This window comes from Geotrypetes seraphini, chromosome 8 (genome assembly GCF_902459505.1).
Source record: "Geotrypetes seraphini chromosome 8, aGeoSer1.1, whole genome shotgun sequence".
Classification (NCBI taxonomy): domain Eukaryota; kingdom Metazoa; phylum Chordata; class Amphibia; order Gymnophiona; family Dermophiidae; genus Geotrypetes; species Geotrypetes seraphini.
Genome location: NC_047091.1, coordinates 1,723,807 through 1,746,986, shown reverse-complemented (window position 1 = coordinate 1,746,986; position 23,180 = coordinate 1,723,807). Strand labels below are relative to the sequence as shown.

The 23,180-nt window shown below is 42.3% G+C and overlaps 1 protein-coding gene and 1 long non-coding RNA gene across 5 annotated transcripts in view; one reads left to right on the top strand and one right to left on the bottom strand.

Annotated features, from left to right (window-relative positions):
* Nucleotides 1-21,776, bottom strand: part of LOC117365139 — a 32,247-nt gene extending 10,471 nt beyond the window's left edge. The window contains exon 1 of one of the 2 annotated variants that reach the window (XR_004540361.1): nt 20,844-21,776. This is a non-coding gene — a long non-coding RNA (uncharacterized LOC117365139). The remainder of the gene's footprint in view (nt 1-20,843) is intronic. The other variant, XR_004540360.1, reaches the window with a different exon arrangement.
* Nucleotides 1-23,180, top strand: part of TSGA10IP (testis specific 10 interacting protein) — a 76,767-nt gene that overhangs the window by 33,735 nt on the left and 19,852 nt on the right. For 2 of the 3 annotated variants that reach the window (XM_033955134.1, XM_033955133.1), the window contains exon 5: nt 2,028-2,195. In XM_033955134.1, coding sequence (XP_033811025.1) covers nt 2,028-2,195 — 168 coding nt within the window. Of the gene's footprint in view, nt 1-2,027; nt 2,196-10,980; nt 11,505-23,180 lie in introns of those variants that run through there. The other variant, XM_033955135.1, reaches the window with a different exon arrangement.

The following is a 23,180-nucleotide window of genomic DNA, read 5'->3' as shown; positions in this document are numbered from 1 at the left end:
CGGACCGGGGGGTGTTTGAAGTGGCAGTAGGCAGCAGCGGGGGCCGGTTCGCAGGGGGCATGCTTCGGCGCTGGAGGGAGGGGAAGCAATTGCCTGTCCTGTTGTTCTCACAGACTTCGAGACTCTGTCCCTGAAAACGGGACATTTCGGCGTCCCGAAGCTGTGTGTGAGGACAACAGGACAGGGGATCTAGAAAGGGGACAGTCCCGTTCAAAACGGGACGTATGGTCACCTTAATTATGTCCATATTTTCTTCTGGGACTTCCAGCTCTGGAGTACTCTGTGATTCTGGACCTTCCCACTCCATTGGCTCCTGCTTGATGCCTTGCCCTTGCCTGGCCAGAAGAATCCTATCTGCCAGGTCTTCTTGAGCTGCCTGCTTCATACTCTTTGAGAGCTGTTTTAAACTGTTAAAGCCACTCCCTAGCTTACATGGCTGGGGCACAGGTTTGTATGCTGTCTGGCTCCCTCTCAGTTCTCTGGGCATATATTACAGTTTGGGAACTGACTGAACTTTCTAAGGGAACTTGCTCTCCTGACAGGTTCTGGCTTAAAGATGGGTTCTGGGTCAGAGTCAAGCTCATTTCCTTCAGGATAGGCAGCCTCTGAGGATCTACATTCAGCTAGTTTCCTGCCTCAGGGAACTGGTTTAGTAATGGACTTAATCCTGACAGGTTCATCACTAGGGATGGAAATGTCACAATTTGAAGGGACATGATGAAAGGAGGGATAGGGGAGATATGATACAGACATTTAAATTCATTAATTTATAAATTTACAGACAAATCTTTTCAGAGATGGGAAAGTGGTAGAACTAGAGGACATGAAGTGATGTTACAGGGTAGTTCACCTAGGAGTATCATCAGGAAATACTTTTTCATGGAGAGTGCATGGATGCATGGAATTCCCTTCAGGAGGAAGTGGTGGAGACAAAACAGTGATGGAATAAAAAATGCATGGGACAGACACAAAGGATCCCTAAATAGAAAACGGATGTCATTAGAATAAAACTTAGCTGCGTTTAGATGGCAACTCTAGTAATTAGAAAGTAAGGCAGTGCTGGGCAGACTTTTACTGTCTGTGTCTCGCATATGGAAAGACAGATCTGGATGGCTAGAGTGGACTTCAATGACAACTCCAGCTGAAGGGAAGTAAGAGTGGTCCGGAGCAGACTTCTACAGTCCCATGAAACTTTTGAATCAAGAACAAGTATGAATATCATATGCTAGGAGTATAATTCAGAGGGGGAAGGTAATACACCCTAAGGTTGATTTCAAATAAATGTTTGCAACATTATTATGTAGCTCTGGCCACCTTGTTGAGCATACTGAATGAACAGTGTGGGTCTTTATCTGTCATTTACTACTGTTACTATGCTTATCCTGCATTTAGCACTGGTGGGTCCTGGTGTGGTAGTAACGCGCATATTTTTGTATATTCAGAAGTGCATGCATTATTTCTGTTGCAGGAAAAGGAGGCTCAGATGTTTGTGGGTATTTTTAATTTACTACCAAAAATATAAAGTGCAAACTATGCCTACTATCACATATGTGTATGTAAATTATGTAAACCATTTAGTTTTAAACGGTATATAAATTTTTATTTTTTTTTAATTCTTTATTGATTTTCAAACTACAAATGCGCCATAAATGAATCACATATATGTACATTGTATAATAAACGCAGCAAACTTTCAAATATTACTGCAACAAAGAAATATAAATTTTTAAAATTAAATTATAAATAAATAACTTAGTTTAAAAAAAATATTGTGTGCTCATAAGACCAACATAGACCACAGTTTGGCAGTTTTCAATGTGAACATATGTTCATTCTTCCACATTGAAAATTAATGCAGAATCCAAGAGTCAAAAACACTGGCAGACTTTGCAGCTCTGCATGCTGTAAAAAAATGATTCACGAAATGTCAGATAGGTTATCTATGTTCCATTCACCAGCCTAGAGGGAATGGACTAATTGTGTTCATTTACCCTTTTTTGAGACATTTTCCCCCACCCATCTTGCAGGAAGTGGCTGCTAGAGGTGGATCGTAGGAAACAGGAAGAAAGGGACAGTGCCCTGGAGCGCAGGGCCAGAGCGCGTCAGCTGCAGAAGCGAGTGCTGGAGTGCCTTGATGCCTATCGGACAGGCATTAGCTTTGAAGAGGTGCTACGTAAGAAACTGAAAGAGTTCAGGTAAACACATCCAAGAGAATTGGGGAATAAGATTTATTATTTATTTGTTTGACAGAGTTTTATATCCAGGCCTGAGTCTCGGCCTGCCTGCCCAATATTGCTGCCTAGACGTCCCACCGCCACTTAAAACAGAGCTTGCCAAGACTGAGCTACTTATCCTTCCACCTAAACCTACCTCTCCTCTCATTCTCTATTTCAGTGGATAACAATCTCATCCTCTGTCTCATCAGTTACAACCTTGGGTTCATCTTTGACTCCTCTCTCTCTTTCTCTACATAAATCCAACAGACTGCAAAACCCTGTCATTTCTTTCTCAGTATCACCAAAATCTACTCTTCCTCTCTGAGCACAGTACAAAAACCCTTATCCACGCCCTTATCACCTCTTGCCTAGATAACTACAATTTGCTTCTCACAAGTCTTCCATATAACCATCTCTCTCCCCTTCAATTCATTCAAAATTCTGCTGCATTACAGTACTTATATTCTGCCAGAGTCAATATACTTACATCTAGGGTTACCATATTTGTAAAGCCAAAAGAGAGGACACATGGCCCCACCCCTTACCCCATCTCCATGCCCCACCCCTCACCTAGGTGGTTGTCTAATGTGTGCAGTCAGGGTTGTAGCAAGCTATAATTGCATTCCGTGTGACTTGCCCTCCAGTGCACCCCATCTTTTCTTGTATTGCACCCATGAACTATCAGACTTTCAGTTGTGAGTCTATAAAATACTGAGTGGAGTGGACCAACCCTTGAGTTGATAACCATGTGAAAACATTAAACAGTCCTCCAGCTGTTAACAGATTCGAAGCATCAGAGGCAGGCTCAGTGGGCTTTATTTTAAAGCATAGCCAGGCAGTGGCGTACCTAGCATATGTGACACCCGGGGCCCATCATTTTTTGACACCTTCCCCCCATCTATATGAAAATATGATTTTTAGTAACAATCCACATATCGCACAACAAGAGTGTACCTACGAAAAGGCAGCATCTTAAACACTGCAGTGAGCACTAGAACACCAACACATACATTGTAAAACTAAACAAGCCAGATCCTGTACAGTCAATTGATCCTGTACAGTCAATGCTATCAGAAAGCCATGTCCCTTTCATACACACAGACAGATACACCCTCACCCAATATGAAATAATCACAAACTAAAAATAGAAATATGTAGACAAAAGTTAAACTGAACCGCCAAGAAACCAGACTCTGCATACAATGCAACACTACAACACCACAAAAACAGTAATACATGTCCTCTAATACTGTGCAAAATATAAAGACAGTAGATGTAAATTTGAAAAACCTGATACATAACAATCACCACTTTACAAATTAACAAATAAAAATAAAACAAATAATGAGAAATAAGAAAATACCATTTTATTGGACTAATCCTCGTAAGCTTGGTCCCCATCCCCGCAAACCACCTGATTCCATCCACACAGCCTTGAATTGTTTTATATTGAACTTATTATATTAAAGTATAAAAAGAAACAATATTCTGTACAATTGTTAATTTATAAATCAGCGTCTTCTCCCCACTCTCTCTTCCCCATTTCCTTTCAGCGTCCTCAGCCCACTTTCCTTCAGCGCACGCACATAAAACAAGCAAGTAATTTTATATCATTTTCATTCTATTCATTCATAGAAATTAAAGTCTAAATAATGCTAGTCACATAACAAAACATAATTTTACAAAAATAAAATTCACTGCACAGTCAAGCCTGCAAGGATTACTAGATGTCTTTCAGCAGCTCCCCTCCCTCCCTCCCTCCCCCTTACCTTCGTGGCCAAGTCAAAATGATCTACCAACAATAAAATTTTAAAAACACAAAGCATACTGTACACAGAGAAAATGTTAATTATCATTTATATTCCGCGGGTTTTCAAAGAGGTCAAGGCAGATGACTTTATGCAAAGTTACCTCAGTAACAACTATACAAAAATAGACAAATATACCCCCTCCCTTTTTACTAAACCGCGATAGTGGATTTTAGCGCAGGGAGCTGAGCTGAATGCCCCACACTGCTCTCGACGCTCATAGGCTCCCTACGCTAAAAAACGTTATTGCGGTTTAGAAAAAGGGGGCCATAGTGCAAATAGACAGCAAATATAAATTCTCAAAACAGACACATTTTGATCACTAAATTGAAAATAAAATCATTTCTCCTACCTTTGTTTAGTAATTTCATCAGTCTCTGGTTGCACTTTATTCTTATGACTGTTCATCCAATATTTCTTCCTTCTTTCAGCTTCCTGTATGCTTTCTCTCCTCCAGACCTCATTCCCTCCCCCAACTTTTTCTTTCTTTCATCCTGCCCCCGTCTTTCTTTCTCTCTCCATGCCCTTTCTTTCTCTCTGTCTATCTTTCTCTCTCTCTCTCCGTGCCCCATTTTTTCTTTTTCTTTGTTTCACCCTGCCCCCTTTCTTTCTGGCTTCCTGTCGTCCCCCCCCTGTTTCTTTCTTTCTCCCTCCCCTCCCCTATGCCACCGCCATTGGGAAAATGCTGCCACCGCCGCTGGGGAATAGGCTGCCACTGCCGCCACTGGGAACAGGCCGGCTCTGAGTTCGCCCTGCATCTCTTCCCTGCGGGGCCGACCAACTCTTTGCTGCCCGACGTCAATTCTAAAGTTGGAGAGGATGTTCCGGGCCTGCCATGCAGCAATTGGCTGGCCCAGAACGTCCTTTCCGATGTCAGAATTGACATCGGGCAGCGAGAGTTGGTCGGCCCTGCGGGGAAGAAAAGAAGGGAGAACTCGGCTGGCTTGTTGCTGATGACGGCAGTGGAAGCCTTTCCACAGAGGCAGCCTATTCCCCGGTGGGTGGCCAGCTGTGCACCCCCTTGGGGCTTGCACCCGGGGTGGACCTCTCCCCCTCTCCCCCCTTGGTACGCCACTGTAGCCAGGGAAACTAGCTTTCTTTCCTGACCATAGTCAGGATCAGTACCTCCCCCTCCCAACTTTTTTTTTTTTTTTTAAACATTCAGCAAATAGCCCCAGGGGTCTCAGTAATACATGTAGAGCACAAGTTACAGATTATCAAACCTCCCTCCCCCCCAAAAAAAAAAATCCTCTACTTATCTTAAATCCATAGCATTCATTCCATTTGAAGTTTATTTCTTGAGGACCTGGCATTCAATCATAATAACATAGTAGATCACATTACATTACATTAGTGACTTTTATTCCGCCATTACCTTGCGGTTCAAGGCGGATTACATAAGAGGTTATCTGGACATTTCCAGAAGAGATACAGAGTTGAACGGGTTACTTCAGTGCTTCCTGCGCTGTTAATTTGTTTTGATGGATTTCTTGAATAGCAGGATTTTTATTTCTTTTATGTCTGCCCAACCTGATTCAATCTAAAAATTTGTTCTTTTTTCTTCTTCTTCTTCTTAGCTTTTTCTGGGCAAGAATCCACAGCTCTGCCTGGTAGTGTTCTTAGGTTCCAACTACTGAAGTCTCCGTCAAAGCTCACTCCAGTCCATCTACATCTCCCAGCCATTGAAGCCGTCCCCAGCTCATCCTTCACCAAACGCCCATATACAGACACATATCGTGCAAGTCTGCCCAGTACTGGCCTTAGTTCTTCAATATTTACTATTATTTTCTGATTCTAGATCCTCTGTGTTCTTCCCATGTTGTTTTTTTATTATTATTATTATTATCAATTAATTACACACAAAGAATTAACTTTGAAAGAAAATTAGAAACAAGTACAATCAGTACTATTGAAATAAAACACAGAAAGTTCCAACTTAATATATAGTCCACAACTGAAAGTAAGAAAATAGAAATCCCTTCCAGGAAAAAGGGTAGATACTAATATAATTATAAAGAACTAGTGTTTAAGCCAGTTACATTAACGGGTACTAGAATAGATGTCTGTCTGTCTTTCTCCTGCCCCCTGTCTCTTTCTTCCTTTCTTTCTGTCACTCTCCCGGCCCCGTCTATCTTTTTTCTTTCTGTCTCTCTCCCTGCCCTGTCTATCTTTCTTTCTTTATTTCTATCTTTCTTTCTCCCTCCCACTGTCTATCTTTATTTCTTTCTTTCTATCTTTTTTTCTTTCAGTCGCTCTCCCTGCCCAGACCCTCACTGAATAGCCCGTTACATTAACGGGTGCTAGAATATATGTGTGTGTGTCTGTCTTTATTTCTTTCTCTCTCTGTCTCCTTAGCCACTTTCTGTATTTCTGTCTTTCTTTCTGTCTTTCTTTTGGCTGTCCACCCCTTGCATGCTCCCCTGTCCATTCTCCCTTCCTTTTACCTCCCCTTATCCAGCAGCAGCCCTTCTCCCTTTGTTTTACCTCCCCCCTGTCCATCAGCACCTCTTCCTGCTCCCCCTGTCCAGCAGTAGGCCTCCCTTCCTTTTCCCCCCCCCCGTCCATCAGCACCTTTTCCTGCTCCCTCTGTCCAGCAGTAGGCCTCCCTTCCTTCCTCCCCCCCCCCAGCAGTCTGCAATAGTTACATTTTTGAACTTCTGTACATTTTTTTAATGTTTTCACATAAAAAGCAATCGCCTCACATACATCACTGGCTCAAACTCCAACTTCCATTTCTGCTGGCATCTTTGTTTTGGGGGTGGCTCCTCCCTGGCGCTTTCAGGCCTTTCTTTTGCTCGTTGCCATTATTTCCCCCCAACCTTAAAGGTTTCAATGCGCCTTAGATGGAATTTGTGCGCGCTAAGCCCTGCGGGGTGCGTTAACCAGCGCTAATGTGTGCGAGCGGCTCCAGCACCGGCTTCTCCACCCGGACCCTGGGCATGCGCCGCGCTCCGCCCCTTAGCTACCCGGAAGTACCGCTTCACTTGCCTGCTCCCGGAGAGTAGTCCAAGAGAGAGAGCGGGAGGGGGGAAGTGGCTGCCGTGGTGATCTGGCCGACTCCCTTGCCGGAGTTATTTTTCAGTTTAAAGGTGCCACGGCGGCTCCTCTAACGATCCCCATCTGCATTAGAAGTCTTCTCTGAAGAAAGTGCGGCTGGTGACAGGAGCCGCGGCGGCACCTTTAAACTGAAAAAATAACTCCGGCAAGGGAGCCGGCCAACTTGCAGTTCAAGTCGGAGCTTCGGTCTCTGCTCGCCTTGCCATATTGTATTTTTTAGTTGAAAGACGCGGCGGCGGCTCCTCTCATGATCCCCATCTGCGTCGGAAGTCCGACTGCGTCTTTCAACTAAAAAATACAAAACGGCAAGGCGAGCAGGGAGCAGGCCAGACCGAAAAACAGGACGAAAAACAGAACCCTAAGCCGCGCATGCGCACTCCTACCTGCGGGTCCCTACAGCTCACGGAAAACCGGCGCACGCAGTGGGAGTGCGCATGCGCGGCTTAGAGTTTTATTATATTAGATAGAGCAGTCAACCTCAGCTAAATATTAACAGACATGAGTTATCCTGTACTTTCCTAGGTAGTATCAGAAATCCCTTTTCCTTCTAAGAAAAAACACAACTGTTCTGGGTCAAAAAAATATACTTATTTTGTTGGTAGTTAATAAGACATTTACAGGGAAACCTTAATTGAAAGGAGGCTCCCAAGGAAATAACTTTAGACCTATATTGCAAAAATTCCTTCCTTCGGGTTTGAGTCCATCTTGAGACATCCGGGAAAAATATAAACTTTCACCTAAATAGAAAATCTGCTTTAAGTTAAAGTATAGTTTCAAAATCATGTCCTTGTCATGAAGAAAAACAAAGGATACTATCAGAGTAGCGTGACCCAGAATTTCAGTTTCAGAAGATTCCAGTACCTTCGAAATTCCTAACTGTGCTTGTTCTTCCTCTTCTTTCTTTTCCGTCATAGTTCATTTAAAGAAATAAAGTTTTTGTATCGGGGGGATGTTAGACTCTGAGATTTTCAAAATGGAGATCAAAAAGTTTTTAAAGATCTCTCTTGAAGTCATAAATTTAGGTATAGGAAAATTCAGTAGCCTTAAATTCAGGCTCCTAGTTTGATTTTCAAGATTTTCAAATTTCCGTAGATAAAATGTTATATCTGTAACTTGTTGTTTATTCAAAATTTTGACCTCCAACATAGTTTGTTCAATCCTCCCTATTTGCTGTTGAACCTGGGTTTCAAGTGGGTTAATTTTTAGTGAGAGCCCAAGTGTTAGTGAAATAACGTTGCTACATACCAAATGAAGGTTTTCTATTGCTGACCAAAGAGAGTCCAGGGTTACCTCCGGTGGTCTGAGAAGCGGCTTGAGTTGGGTCAACTGAGACTGATTTTGTTCCAGCCGCTGAACTCTATCGCGGCTTGTGTCTCCTCCTGACTCACCATCGCTCTCCTTCAGTGCTCCTCCCTCAGTCGGCTTCAATGAGATTGAAGACATTGAAGCTTCCGCCTCCAAACCTGCCAGCTGCAATGGGTTCTCCCTCCCTTCCATTCCCAGGGAGCCCTCTGGTCGGAGGTTCGTCGCAGCCTCATTTCCAGGCGTGGAGGGAGGGTCAGGTCCAGCTGGGCTCAGCGAGAATTCGCTGTCTAAGCTGAGCCTTTCCTGTGGCTCTGCAGCAGATAGGCTCATCGCCGAAGGGACTGTAAATGAAGTCATTACAATCTGTCGCGGTGTGGATGTAGCAGACAGGGGTAGAGGGATGATCCTCTGCCTTCCCCTTCTTCGGCATTAAAAAAAGTAAAGCAAACGTAGCAGGTAAGAAATATAAGACTCGCCGAAACAGGAGCTCATAGACGCACGTCCTGCTCTGTCGCCATCTTAGTTTGTTCTCCCCCATGTTTTGTTTTGTTTTTTAACTCCATCACCATTTTCATCTCCACTACCTCTCTCGGGAGCGCATTCCAGGCATCCATCACCCTCTCCATAAAGAAGAATTTCTTTACATTATGCCCTCTGGTTTTATCATTTTCCTTTCTCTGGAAAATATTTTGTTCTATGTTGATATCTTTCAAGTATCTGAACGTCTGAATCATATCTCCCCTATCCCTCCTTTCCTCTAAGGTATACATATTCAGGGCTTCCAGTCTCTCCTCATACTCTTTTGGCGCAAACCTCCTATCATTTTCATCGCCCTCCTCTGGACTGCTTCAAGCCTTTTTGTGTCCTTCGCCAGATACGGTCTCCAAAACTGAACACAATACTCCAGATGGGTCCTCACCAATGACCTGTACAGAAGCATCAACACCTTCGTTCTTCTACTGGTTACGCCTTTCTTTATACAGCTCAGCATCCTTCTGGCAGCAGCTACCGCCTTGTCGCACTGTTATTTCACCTTTACATCTTCGGACACTATCATCTCCATCCATGCATATCAGCCTCTTTCCTCCAAGCATATACAGCTCCTTCCAATTATTAATCTTTGCATTGAATTTTTTTGCCAGATATTAGACTATTCCTTTTTCATGTTTTCCACTCCCTCCTCGGTGTCTACTCTGTTACAAATCTTGGTATCATCAGCAAAAAGGCAAACCTTTCCTTCTAACCCTTCAGCAATGTCACTCACAAACATATTGAACATCCGTTCTTCTCCAATTCCCAGGAACCACTCCTGTCTCCAGAGATTTGTTGAACAAGTCTTTAATAGAACCCGCCAGAACTTCTTTGAGCTCCCTCAATATCCTGGGATGGATCCTGTCCGGTCTCATCGCTTTGTCCACCTTCAGTTTTTCAAGTTGTTCATAAACAATTTCCTCCGTGAATGGCGTAGAATCTACTCTATTTTCCTGTGTAATTTTGCCAGACATTCTCGGTCCTTCTCCAGGATTTTCTTCTGTGAACACAGAGCAGAAGTATTTGTTTAGCCCGTTTGCTTTTTCCTCATCACTCTCCACATATCGGTTCCTAGCATCTTTTAGTTTAGCAATTCCATTTTTCATCTTCCTCCTTTCACTGATATATCTGAAAAAATTTTTGTCACCTTTTTTACATTTTTAGCCATTTGCTCTTCTACCTGCGCTTTCGCTAGACGTATCTATCTCCCTCTTGGCTTCTTTCAGTTTCACCCGGTAGTCCTTTCTGTACTCAACATCTTGGGGTTTTTTATATTTCAAGAACACCAACTTTTTTGCCTTTATTTTCTCTGCCACTAGTTTGGAGAACCATGTTGGTTTCCTTTTTCTCTTGTTTTTATTTATTTTCTTCACATAAAGTTCCGTAGCCAAGTTACATCATACTCTGCACTTCTGGTAACATTTGTCTTTCAACAAGACAAAGAGGCACTTCTTTGGCTGTTTTTTAGGCTTAAAGAAGTGACCTTTATGGATTCTAAGATCTCCGTGTTCCCAGATGTTTCAAAGTTAACTCAGACCAGAATGAGAGGGTTCCTACAATTGAGACAATCCGTACTTTCTTTGGGGGCTAAATTTCAGCTTAGATATCCTTGCAAATGTTTGATCCTTTTAGATCAACATTCATATATTTTTTTCGACCCCTCTCAGTTACGGTTTTTCTAGAAGGAAAGGGAGTAATACCTTCCAGTGCCTCCACAGTGACATAGGTCCTAATGAATAATGTAGAAGATTTAACACTACACTAATGATTTTTTTCTTTATTCTTGTTATATATCAGATCCCATGATAATGTGAATTGTCTCTCCTAGACTGTGGGCTTTATTTGAGAGATCGATAATCTCATATTGAGTTTCATTTATTTTTGTTTCTTTTTCCTTATATATACTGGTTTATCTATATTTATAAAAGTATAAATAAAATTAAAAAACCAAACACAAATCAGCATTACAAGCAGAACATAAAAATAAAAATTCAGACATTCTCAAAACTTGCACCCAAAAAACACTCATACAGCAATGTCTTCACCCCTTTTCTAAAATGTAGAAGCATATTAGTTTGGTGCAAAAATAAAGGAAGAGCATTCCAAAGCAGTGGACCCTGAACAGAAAGCATTGATTTCCAGTTACTCAGAAGTCACACCACAGCCAATGACAGAACTTCCAAAGAAATTTTGTTAGAGGACCGCAACTCACGCAAAGGATGATCCCACTGTAGCAGAGCATGATCGCTCAATGGACAGTTACTACCTCCTACTAATTGCCTTGTGGACCACAGTCTATGATGTTGAGGAGATTATGATCCAACCCAAACAGGCTAAATCATTTGTTACTTCATACTGTAAATAATATTTATTGATTTATATTTTGTGTCAGTTATTTTGTAATGATTTAAATTTCATTTGGATCATCATTACCAGTGAATAGCATGCCATGAAATTAATTTCTTATCTAAAGGCTTCATTGTTACGACATTCAAACTGGCTCTGGTCTAATGGGAGAATTGCTGGTTATTTTTCTTAATATCTTATACTTTTTGTCCCTGGATGTAATCTAAGAAACTACCAACTATCATCTTGGAATTGGAATCATTGAGACTGCAGTTTGTTTTTTATGTTTTATATTATCTGGATTTTCATTTTTTTTTTAAGAGAGCTAGTCATATTATTTCTCAGGAGATTGAAGTTATAATCTCATTCTAGCACCACAGAATATTTAATCTCTAAATTACTTCAAAATTGTTTGTGCATCATCTAGTTCAGGATATTCTATTATCCACAGCCTAACTTTATTTCCATTATCCCTCCAAAAAAATGAATGGAAAATTATGGTATTATTTATTATGGGGCTCATAATAATAATTTTTAAAAAACGTCTAAAAAGTGGCCTAAATGGGTACTGATCTAAAAGCCTGATCGTCCAAGTACCCATAACCAAAGCTGGTTATAGACGTATCTAAAACCAGCTTAGGCCTTTCCCCTGCCTCTAAACACATAGAGTGAAAAGAGGCGTTTTTAGAGGAGGGGAAAGGCGGGAGGTAGGCCGACCTAGACATAGGCGTACAGCAGGTATAACCAAAAGTTTAGGCAGGTTGCCTAGTCGGCACTTATACATTTTGACTTAGACCAAGTAAAAATAGGTATATGTGCCGCAATGAGCTCAGTGGCCCTGGCAACCTGCCCACCCTCACCACAACCATTGCGACAGGAGAGATGGCTCATCTCCCCTGCTGTGACAGCCACCCCCTGAACCGTGGCACTTTGGGGTGAGGATCGCGATCCTCACCCCGAAGTGCCGTGGTTCGGGAGGTTGGTGGCCGATCGCCATCGTGGCAGGAGAGATGCCCAATCTCTCCTGCCCCGGAGAACGGCAACCCCCCTTCAACAAAATCAGGGCAGGAGAGATAACAATACAATAGTGTTAAATGGTTCTCAACGGAATTAATTACCCTAAAATGAGAATGGAGGAAATTAGAAAAGAGATGGAGGAAACAAACTGAAGAGTTAAGAATAATGTGGAGGAAAAATATCTCCCTATACAAAAGAAAATTGACTAAAACATGAAAGGATTAATATTCTAAGTTTATAGTAACAGATGTACGTGGCACTAAAAATTTATTTAAATTAGTAAAGGAACTAAGTAATACCAAACATATAATTAATGTTCCTATAGAAAAAACACCATATGCTCCACAATTAGTGTGTTACTTCGTACAAAGGGCCAAATTTTATAAACGGCATTCTATAACCAGCCACTTGGGATGCACGTTTTCTAAAAAACAACCTCCCAAGGCAGGCCACCTACATTGGAGGCACCTCCGGGAGCCTAGGGAGGAGTGCAAGCCCGCCTAAGCTTGCCTAAGGCTAGGTTTCGGTGTGTCTTGGCCAGGAAGTAGCCTTAGGCCAACCTAGATAGCCATATGGGTCTCCCTAGGCCTGCGGCAGACGTGTTCAATGTAGGCCAGCAAAATGCAACCACACCCAAGAATAAGGAAGATCACACAATTAGATATTCAGAACATTACTACAAACATAAGCTGTTAAAGAAGACCAAAAGTGCTTCCAGATCGTTTGAAGCTGGAGGCCCTTGACAGAGTCCATATCAATAATGTCCATGCGTTCTATCTGTAATTGGTGAAGCATCGGTGTATGCCATTCAGAAATTGGAGGGGGGGGGGGGCAACAGAATCTAGCCAGTGGAGCAGTATCAGTTTCTAGGCATGCAAGAGAGCATGCTGCATAAAACTCCGCAGGTGGCAGGGATCAGGTGCGTCAATAAAGAGAATGAGAAAAGAAGTCTGGGATGTGGAGTGCATTTAGTTTTCCATAGAGTAGAGATATGAGTATGTAGGTACTTCCAAAAATGCAGGGTCTTTGGGCAAGTATAAAACATGTGGCCCAAGGTTGCATTCGTCCAATGACATTTGGAACAAGAATCCAGATGCAGCATCACTTGGTGTGCTCTAGCTGGAGAGATGTACAGATGCAGTATCAACTTAGATTGAAGTTCAAACAGAGGAACTGAAATCCAGCATTGTGAAACATAGAAACATAATGGCAAATAAAGGCCAAATGGCCCATCTAGTCTGCTCATCTGCAGTAACCATTATCTCTTTCTCTCTCTCTGAGAGATCCCATGTGCCTATCCCAGACCCTCTTGAATTCAGACACAGTCTCTGTTTCCACCACCTCTTCCAGGAGACTGTTCCACGCATCTACCACCCTTTCTGTAAAAAAGTATTTCCTCAGATTACTCTGGAGCCTATCACCTCTTAACTTTATCCTATACCCTCTCATTGCAGAGTTTCCTTTCAAATGAAAGACTTGACTCCTGCACATTTATATTATGTAAGTATTTAAACGTTTCTATCATATCTCCCCTCTCCCGCCTTTCCTCCAAAGTATACAGATTGAGATCTTTAAGTAGCACTTAACTTTAAAAAAGGTGACTATGATAACATGAGGAGAATGGTAAAAAAGAAACTTAGAGGTGAAGCTGTAAAGGTCAAAAATATACATCAGGCGTGGATGTTATTCAAAAATACCATCCTGGAAGCCTAGATTAGATATATTCCATGTATTAAAAAAAGAGAAAGGAAGACCAAACAGCAGAAAGTGGAAGAAGGATCCGACTGAAAATAATTGTAAACAGCACAAGGAATGTCAAGTCAAATGCAAGGCGCTAATAAGGTAGGCAAAGAGAGACCTCAAAAAGAAGATTGCGCTGGAAGCATAAAAATCACAGTAAAATCTTTTTTAAGTATATTAAAAGCAAGAAGCTGGGAAGAGCTAAAAGAAAATCCTTCAGAAAGTGGAAGAAGGATCTGACTGAAAATAATAGAAAACAGCTTAAGGAATGGCAAGTCAAAAGCAAGGCACTGTTAAAGAAGGCAAAGAGAGTCAAAAACAGTAAAATCTTTTTTAGGGATATTAGAAACAGGAAAAAAAATCAGTTGGACCGCTAGATGACCGAAGGATAACAGGAGCTCTCAGGGAAGACAAGGACATAGCAGAGAGATTAAATGAATTCTTTGCTTCGGTCTTCACTGAGGAAGATGTGGGGTAGTTACTGGTGCCAGAAATAGTATTCAATTCTGATGAATCAGAGAAACTTATACAAATCTCTGTAACACTGGATGATATAATGGGCCAATCTGGCAAATTGAAAAGTAGCAAATCGTCTGGACCAGATGGTATACATCCCAGAGTGCTGATAGAATTGAAAAATGAACTTGCAGAGCTATTGTTGGTAATTTGTAATTTTTCTTTAAAATCCAGCATAGTATCAGAAGACTGGAGGGTGGCCAATGTGACGCCAAATTTTAAAAAGGGTGATCCAGGAAATTATAGAACGATGAGTCTGACAAATCAATTCACTTCACAACAATCAAGATGTCCTTTTTTCTATGCAATCACTGTGGTGCTTTAATTTCAAGACACACTATTTGGAAGCTTAAGGCTTGTCCCATCTGTTTTCAACTTGCTAGTATTAAGGAGGAGCTCTGCAAACTTAGACAATAATTGAATACAATTAAAGCAGCTTACATCACTCCACAAAATCATACCAACATACCACCTCTGCCTCTACCTCTACCTCTACCTCAAAGAAAAAACACAGCCCAGGAATAAATGGGTGACAGTAGGCTCAGGAAGACTGCGACATAAGAACATAAGAAGTGCCTCCGCTGGGTCTCCTTAAAACGTTCATGCAAATGAGGTGGTGGAGATTAATGACTGCCTATGCCTGCTATCAGGAACCCTGAGCCAGGAGAGTTATGTGAGCAGAAGTAAATCAATCCTCACAGAGAGAAGCATACTTTTCCCAAACTGAGGTCATTTCACCCAAACCCATTAGAGGGAGTAGGAAAGCAGGCTTTCTCCCAAACAGTTGCACGCGGCTCTCTAAGAGCTATTCTACCAACCACCAGTGGGGGGGGGGGGGGAGGAAGGAGAGCTCAGAAAACTTTCTGTTTACCTGGAAGTTTGGGGTGTGACAGCCAGCTCTCAAATGCAAAGACAGATTGGCTAGAGGGGGAGAGGAGAACCAGGAACAGGGCAAGTACCTCTCAGGGCTGAGAGCCACGGGAGGAGAGTGTGATGCAGTAGTCAAAGCTACAACTTCAGCACCCTGAGGTTGTGGGCTCAAACCCCACACTGCTCCTTATGACCCTGGGCAAGTCACTTAATCCTCCACTGCTCCAGGACTGTGAGCCCACTGTGACAGATAGGGAAAATGCTTGAAGTAACTGTATGTAAACCACTTTTGAGTATGGTTGTAAAACTACAAAAACAGTATACAAGTCTCTATCCCTAATCCTAAAACAGAGCTGCCTGAGCCCATGGAGCTGAGACTGCTGGAGAAGAGTTCCAGAACTCAGAGCCAATGGAGTCAACCCATGGACATCAACTAAGGAAAGTGAAAACCTATCAGCTACTTTTTGTGATATGAGTGCAGTTTTGCCTTTGCTGCTGTTTGCTTGAAAGAAACATTTTATTTTTTCTTGGATTTCTTGGCAGTCCCCAAAGTTGTTTGTTGAAAAGACTATGAGAAGCTGTTTGAGGGTGTTGTTTCTTCTTGTTCTGTGCAACAAAGATTCTTAGCATAGCTCCAAGGAAGTTGGGGAGTTTGTGTTACATTGTGATGGGATTGTGGGCTTAATGATTAAAGTGTTCCATCACATAAACTCACAACTCTCCTCCCAGTGCAGGCACGCGCTGGTGAGCAGTGTACAGCAATGGTGAATGCTGTTGCTTGACTGTGAAGCCGTTGGAGAAAGAATCCAGAAGATTTTGAAAGTGTACTTTAAAAAACAAATAACCAAACTGGAAAGGGGACTGCGAAAGACAGAACTTGACCAGGTGAATCTTACCTTTTGAAAGTACAGTTTTGTTAAGTTTTCTTATGCTGAAGAAACAGTGCCCCTACAAGTGCTGTGTGCAGCACTGTGAGACACTATAGCTGTTCTGTGCAGGCATACACCACTCCTGGCAGTGGGAGAGATGCCCACTCGCTCCTGCCGCAAAGCAACACCCACTTGACACCCCCCCACCCCGGCAGCACGAGAGATGCCCACTCTCTCGCCAACAAGCAATGCACCCCCCCATACCTCCCTTCCCAGCAGTGGGAGAGATGCCCACTCCTTCCCACCAGCGAAGTCAAATGACCCCCCACTTGATACCGCCCCCCTCCCCCGACACTCCCCTGGCAGCGGGAAAGATGCCCACTCCCTCCTACTGCCACGTAGCCCACCCAACACTCCTCTTGCTTCTGACAACTCCTGCCCCTCCCCCTTACCTTATTTACAATGGCTGGCCGGAGAGATACCTACTCCCTCCAGCCAGCAGGCTTGGGATGCACTGGAGAGGGGCCTGAGGCTCTGATTGGTCCAGGTTGTTTAAGGCCTCTCCCATAGGAAAGGCCTTAGGCATCTGGGCCAATCAGAGCCTTAGTCCCCTCCCCAGATGCACCAGGGAGGGGCCTAAGGATCTGCCCCTTAGATATAGAAAGTACCATAGAAATCTATGGCAATTTGAGTTTTTAAGTGCTTTGAAAATGAGCCTCTTGCGGGCATACGTACACTAGATGATATTATTTCAAATGGGAAAATGCTTGATTTTTCACGACTGCAACAATCTTTTGGTATTTCAAACTCTCAAAATTATAAGTGGTTGCAGTTGAAGCAAGCCATTCAGAAGGGGTTCCATGACTGGCAAAATCTATAAAATCAGTATAGCTTGCCGGTCTTATGCTTCCAGACAGATTTCCTGGGACATCAGGCCGCTCAGTGGTATAAATTAATATCTAAATTTTTGAATAAGAAACCAATGACTGGTCTTCGTGACATTTGGAGCATTGAGATAAAGCAGCAAATTTCTGCGTCTCAATGGCCACGAATTTGGACTTGGAGGATGAGATGTACGGCGTCTGCATCTTTGAGACAAACATGGTTTTCTTTTGTACATAGAACTTTTTGGATAGTTCTAAGTCTAATAGATGCTGGCACTGTCATCTCGGGGTAGGGACATTGGATCATTTACTGTTCTATTGTCCATTGATACTTAAATTTTGGAGATCCATTTAGGATTAAGTGAATAAATTATTGGAAAATCCAGTGGCATTGACGTACGATGCCATGCTATTTGGCATGTTAATGAGGTGCCAATAGCCAAATATCTTCCCATAATAATAAACTTCTCTGTATTATGACAGGGGTTGCCATACAACTTATGGATCGGTTAAATTATACTTTCTGGTGGGAATCTGTATGCCACATTTTTAAATGGAGCGTATGATGACCATACAACTGGACATTATAAGAAATTTATGGATTCTGTAAGGAGTGATTGTTGATTTTGCCCTTTGATCAGACACGTCCAGGGTGGGTGGGAGATACTTTTAATTAGAGTGTAATTGTTGGATATGTATAAATGGGGGGATAATATATGTATTTATCATAAATATAATTTGATAGAAGTTAAGTGTTGTTAAAGTGTAAAATGTCTGTAAAATATGTTGCACTTATTTTTGGCTTTAAAATGAATAAAGATATTTTTAAAAAAGAAAGAAAATGAGCCTCTAAATATTCTCTTTTTTTTTTTTTTTTTTTTTTAGCAATTCTTTATTGATTTTTAAACAAGAACAGTGTTATATAAATAAAAGAACAGTATATTATTGCATTCAGTCATAACACTAATATCTATATAGGTAACAGAACTATCCTTCAATAATTACATTATTTTGCATATAGTAATAACATAAGAACCAAGTAAATAATATAAAATGAAACCAGGTTAACTAAAATATCATTATCAATAATTCCTCCCAACCCCAGAAGGATGGACTCAGTGGCAAGAAGGTTCCGGTCTGAGCAGCCCTGCGTGCAGCAAGCTTCCATTCCAACAGGCTGGTATGCCCGCCCCTGGAAGCACGAAAGAGCTGACCCAGGAGTCGCACTCACAGTTTTGGAGGGTTTTGCCATCCACCATCGGGAGGGAGAGTGCGAGGTTTGAGGAGGCTGTTGGACCGGCGATAGGGAGGGGGCTGGATTCACAAGGGGGGAGGCTGCTGCTGCACCCACAAATGGGGGAGGGAGTTGCTTGGGCTGCTGGACGTGGACCAGCTGGAGCTGAAGGGAATGGAGACAGTTGCTGGATCTAGTCAGGGGATTGGGGGAAAAGGAAACAGCTGCTAGGCCCATGTGGTGGGTGGAGTGGAGCAGGAAGGAAGGGAGAGGTGCTAGATCCACACCTGGGAGAGGAGAGAGGTGGTGGACCCATGGGAAGGGGGATAGAGGGAAGGAGGAGAGGTGCAGGACCTGCTGGGAGGAAGAGAAAGAAGGAAAGGGAAAGAGAAAAGCTGAAGGAAGAGTGAGTAAAATATTGAACATAGTGGAGGGAGGGAGTAAAGAGAATGTGAGAGACACATTGGTGTAAGGGAGTAAGAGGAGAGAAGCTGGACACAAGGAGATATACAAAAAGAGGGAAGATGGTGGGCATAGATGGGAGCATAGGAACAGGGACAAAAAGGGGAATGATGCATCTGCATGGGGGTGGTATAAGGACACAGGGATAATGCTAGACATGGGAGAGTATAAGGACACAGAGAGAACATGGATAGATGGGTGAGAATAAGAACGCAGAAGGAAGATGCTGGACAGGCGGGGCATAAGGATATAGATAAGATCAGCCAATGGCTCTGTGATAATATGCTCTCATTAAGTACCTCCAAAACCAACTGTCTTCTCTTTCCATGGAAAGAAAATATTCACTTAACATCTCCTATTACTATCAATGGCACACCAATAAACTCCATCAGTTCAGTTAAAATCCTTGGTGTAATGATCAACAGTAAACTGTCCTATCGCCTTCAGATTAGTGCAGTTGTTAACTGTTTTTTCAAGCTCAGAATGATCAGATCCTTAGCAAACATTCTTGACCCTCAGTCTCTCAACATTCTAATTCACTCCCTTATTATTTCCAAGCTCGACTATTGTAATTCCTTATATATAGATGTCTGTCAAAAAGACATCCGACGTCTACAATTAATACAAAACACTGTCATAAAAATTATAACGAACAAGAAGAATTTTGATAACGTTACCCCCTTGCTAAACAGTGCACATTGGTTACCAATCCCTCATAGAATTACATATAAAATTGCTTTACTTTTTTTAAAAACAATGAAATTAAAGAACCTGACAGGTCAACCTCCAACAATATAAAAATGTCATCCGCATAGATGAAGATTGATTCAAGTCTTGTGAGCTCCAAACAAACAATGAATTACCTTCAGCATGAACTTGATAGGATCGCATAGTTAGAAATCCTCTAAACCAATTTAACATATTTTGACCCAGCCCAATACTTGATAGCAGATAAAGTAGGATATCATGGTTGACTACTTCAAAGGCTGCTGAAAGATCGAATTGTAAGAGTACAGCATATTGGTTCTGAGATAAACTTTGAATTTTAGAGACCAGAGAAATCATCTGTACTAAAATTAGGGCAAAAACCATGCTGAAAAGGAAGAAGTATAGAAAATTTTTCTAAGTAATCAGAAAACTGTTTTGATACAATTGATTCAACCATTTTTGTCAGTAATGGTATATTCGCAATTGGGTGATAATGAGATACAATCAAAGGATCTAAATCAGACCCTTTCAGTAAAGGAGTCAACACAATATGACCTCTTTTATTAGAAAAATAACCTTTTTTGAATACACAGTTGTTAACCATAACAAAGCCAGAGAAGAAATGGTGTGGAAAATGTAAGAGGGAAATGGGTCTAATATGTAGTTTTTCAGTCCAAGTTTATTGCTCAGTTTTTCCAGTTGGCAAACATCTACAGGGCTAAAAGAATACCAAGTTCTATCAGTTGGAATATCATTTGAGATTTCATCAGTGTAGAATAGATCATAATCAGGTGTAGAATGTGCAAATGAGCGAATAATTGTAATTTTATCATTAAAGAACTTTGCCAAATTATCCACTGTAGGTCTTAAGTTGTTGCTAGACATAACAGCATTTACCTTACTTGTCAAGGATTTCTACAATTTTAATAGAGCCTTAGATTGATCTTTTGAATTATTTATTTTATTTCCAAAGTAAATTCTTCTCATTTTATTTAATTCCTGGTTGTATTCCTTTATCTTCAGTCTCCAACTTACCGTATTTTTCATTCTATAAGATGAGCCGACCATAAGACGCACCCACCTGTAGAGGAGAAAACCCCAAGAAAAAAAAAAAATTCCCACCGCCCTGCCCTGTACCCCCCTCTGGTGGTTTAGTGGTAGGCCAGGGCAGGGTCTTATAGAGCAAAAAACTTTTTAAAAATATGTTGCTCCCCCCCCCCCACCCCTCGTTGTACCTTTTTAAAACACCCCCCCCCCATGCCGCACTCCCACCGTCGTACCTTTTCAAAACATCCTGGTGGTCCAGCATGTATCCCTCCCTCGCTAGACGGCTGTTGTCCTATTTTGTGGCCAGCAGCGCACAGGTCAGGAGCGAGCTTTCCGTGCTCCTGCCTGGGCCCACACCGCTTCCTGAATGGCTGTCGTCAGTTCTCGCGGGACTCACAAGAACTGACGGCAGCCATTCAGAAAGCAGCGTGGGGCCAGGCAGGAGCATGGAAAGCTTGCTCCTGACCTCCGTGCTCCTTACCTGTCCGCCGCTGGCTGTGATATTATATCCATTAGCAAGTCCGATGATTGTTGCCAAGAAATTGGGGGAACAGTAAAATAATAAAATTCCTAAAGGATGATAGATTTTTTCATGTGTAAAACACACACAATATCTGCCTGAGTCTGTTTCTCCTGTCACTACTGTTAGGGCTTTAGCGATCTGTGTAGTTGGCTGGGGCCGTGCCAATGATCGTCTTCAGTGAATTTGTTGGCCTGCATGCAAACGGAAACGGATTGGAGGGTTCGTGAATCTAGTCCTTAGTTTCTCAGATTTTAGAGCCACTTTGCTCATGTAAACTATCCTTTGTGTTGGTTCATATGAATAACTTGAAATAGCTTTCTGATATAAATTGGTATTCTGAAAAACTAGGATTACATACATCCGGGTAAACCCGGACTTGTCCTCTTTTTAGAGGGATTTCCAAAACAAGGGTAGTGTGTCTGGGTTTTGAAAATCCTGAGCTCGGAGGCTGCAGCTGGAAGCATTTGCGCATGCACGGCCATAACCGGGATGACATAATACGCACGTGCGCATGCGTATGACTTCATTGCGTAGACATCCATCGCATGCGTGAAGGCTTCCAAATGCAGCCTTTGAGCTCATAGAAACATAGAAACATAGAATATGACGGCAGAAAAGGGCTGTAGCCCATCAAGTCTGCCCACCTTAATGACCCACCCCCAGACTTCACCCGGCTAGAGATCCCACATACATATCCCATTTCTTTTTGAAATCGAGCACGTTGCTGGCGTTAATCACCTGCAATGGAAGTTCATTCCAATGATCGACCACCCTTTCGGTGAAGAAATACTTCCTGGCGTCGCCATGAAATTGCCCACCTTTGATTTTCAGCGGATGACCTCTTGTGGTTGAAGGTCCTTTAAGAAAGAATATATCGTCTTCCACCTCGATGCGGCCCGTGATATATTTAAAAGTCTCAATCATGTCCCCCCTCTCTCTACGTTCCTCGAGCGAGTATAGTTGTAGTCTATTCAGTCTTTCCTCATATGGGAGGTTCTTGAGTCCCGAGACCATCCTGGTGGTCATTCGCTGAACCGACTCGATTCTCCGCACATCTTTTTGATAATGTGGTCTCCAGAATTGAACACAATATTCAAGATGAGGTCTCACCATGGTTCTGTACAGGGGCATTATAACTTCGGGCCTCGGGGAAGTTCGTGTGAGGGCAGGGCTGGGGGCAGAATGGGGTGAGGCCAGGCATCCTCTTTTTTCAAAGAGGAAATCTGGCAACCCTATGCAAAACTAGCTTGTAACTGCTGTATATGAATCCTGAGATTTGCAGAAATGCAAACACTTTCTCTGTGAGCTTGTCAATTTTGTGCTAATTCTGCTATAGACGGTAATTCTGCATAGCCTTCTCAGTCAATCTGTAGAATCTGTATGGCCTGATCAACTTTTCTGCAATCACAGAAGTACGTACTGTATCTACTGTGCATGACATCCTTTAGTTGTTCTGCTAGTTCATTTACTACACTCTCATTACTTGCCATCATATGCTATCAAACTGTCAGAAATCAACCTTTTTTTTTTTTTAAGTTCTGAGCACTGATGTATCTTGGCTGTGCTGAAATTGTTTCAATGCATGTTGCCAAGATAGCAAAGATGGGGCTGTTCATAAATTCCCTATATGGCACACACTGCTGTTAACATTGCTTCTAGCTTCACAGACAGACTGATCTCACTTGGAATTACACTACAGGCAGTCCCCAGTTTAAGAACGAATTACGGTATGTTTTTAAAGCTGTTCTTAAGTCGGATATGTATGTAACTCAGAACTTGTAGATTTGGACATTCTTTCTGCTTCCCTCTGCTCCCAGCTGAAAAAAGGGGCAACTGTCCCTAACCAGTGTTCCCTCTAAGACACAGGCAGCAAAATGCTTTCTGTGTTTGGGGGGACCGAAATCTCCACCCTAGATCCCCCACCCCAGACCCGCCCAAGCTCAGCCCCAGACTCCACCCCCCATAATAATAGTACTAATTGTAAATGCCATTTCTTTCATTCATTTTTCATATACACACAATATAATCTTATTTACAATATCATATT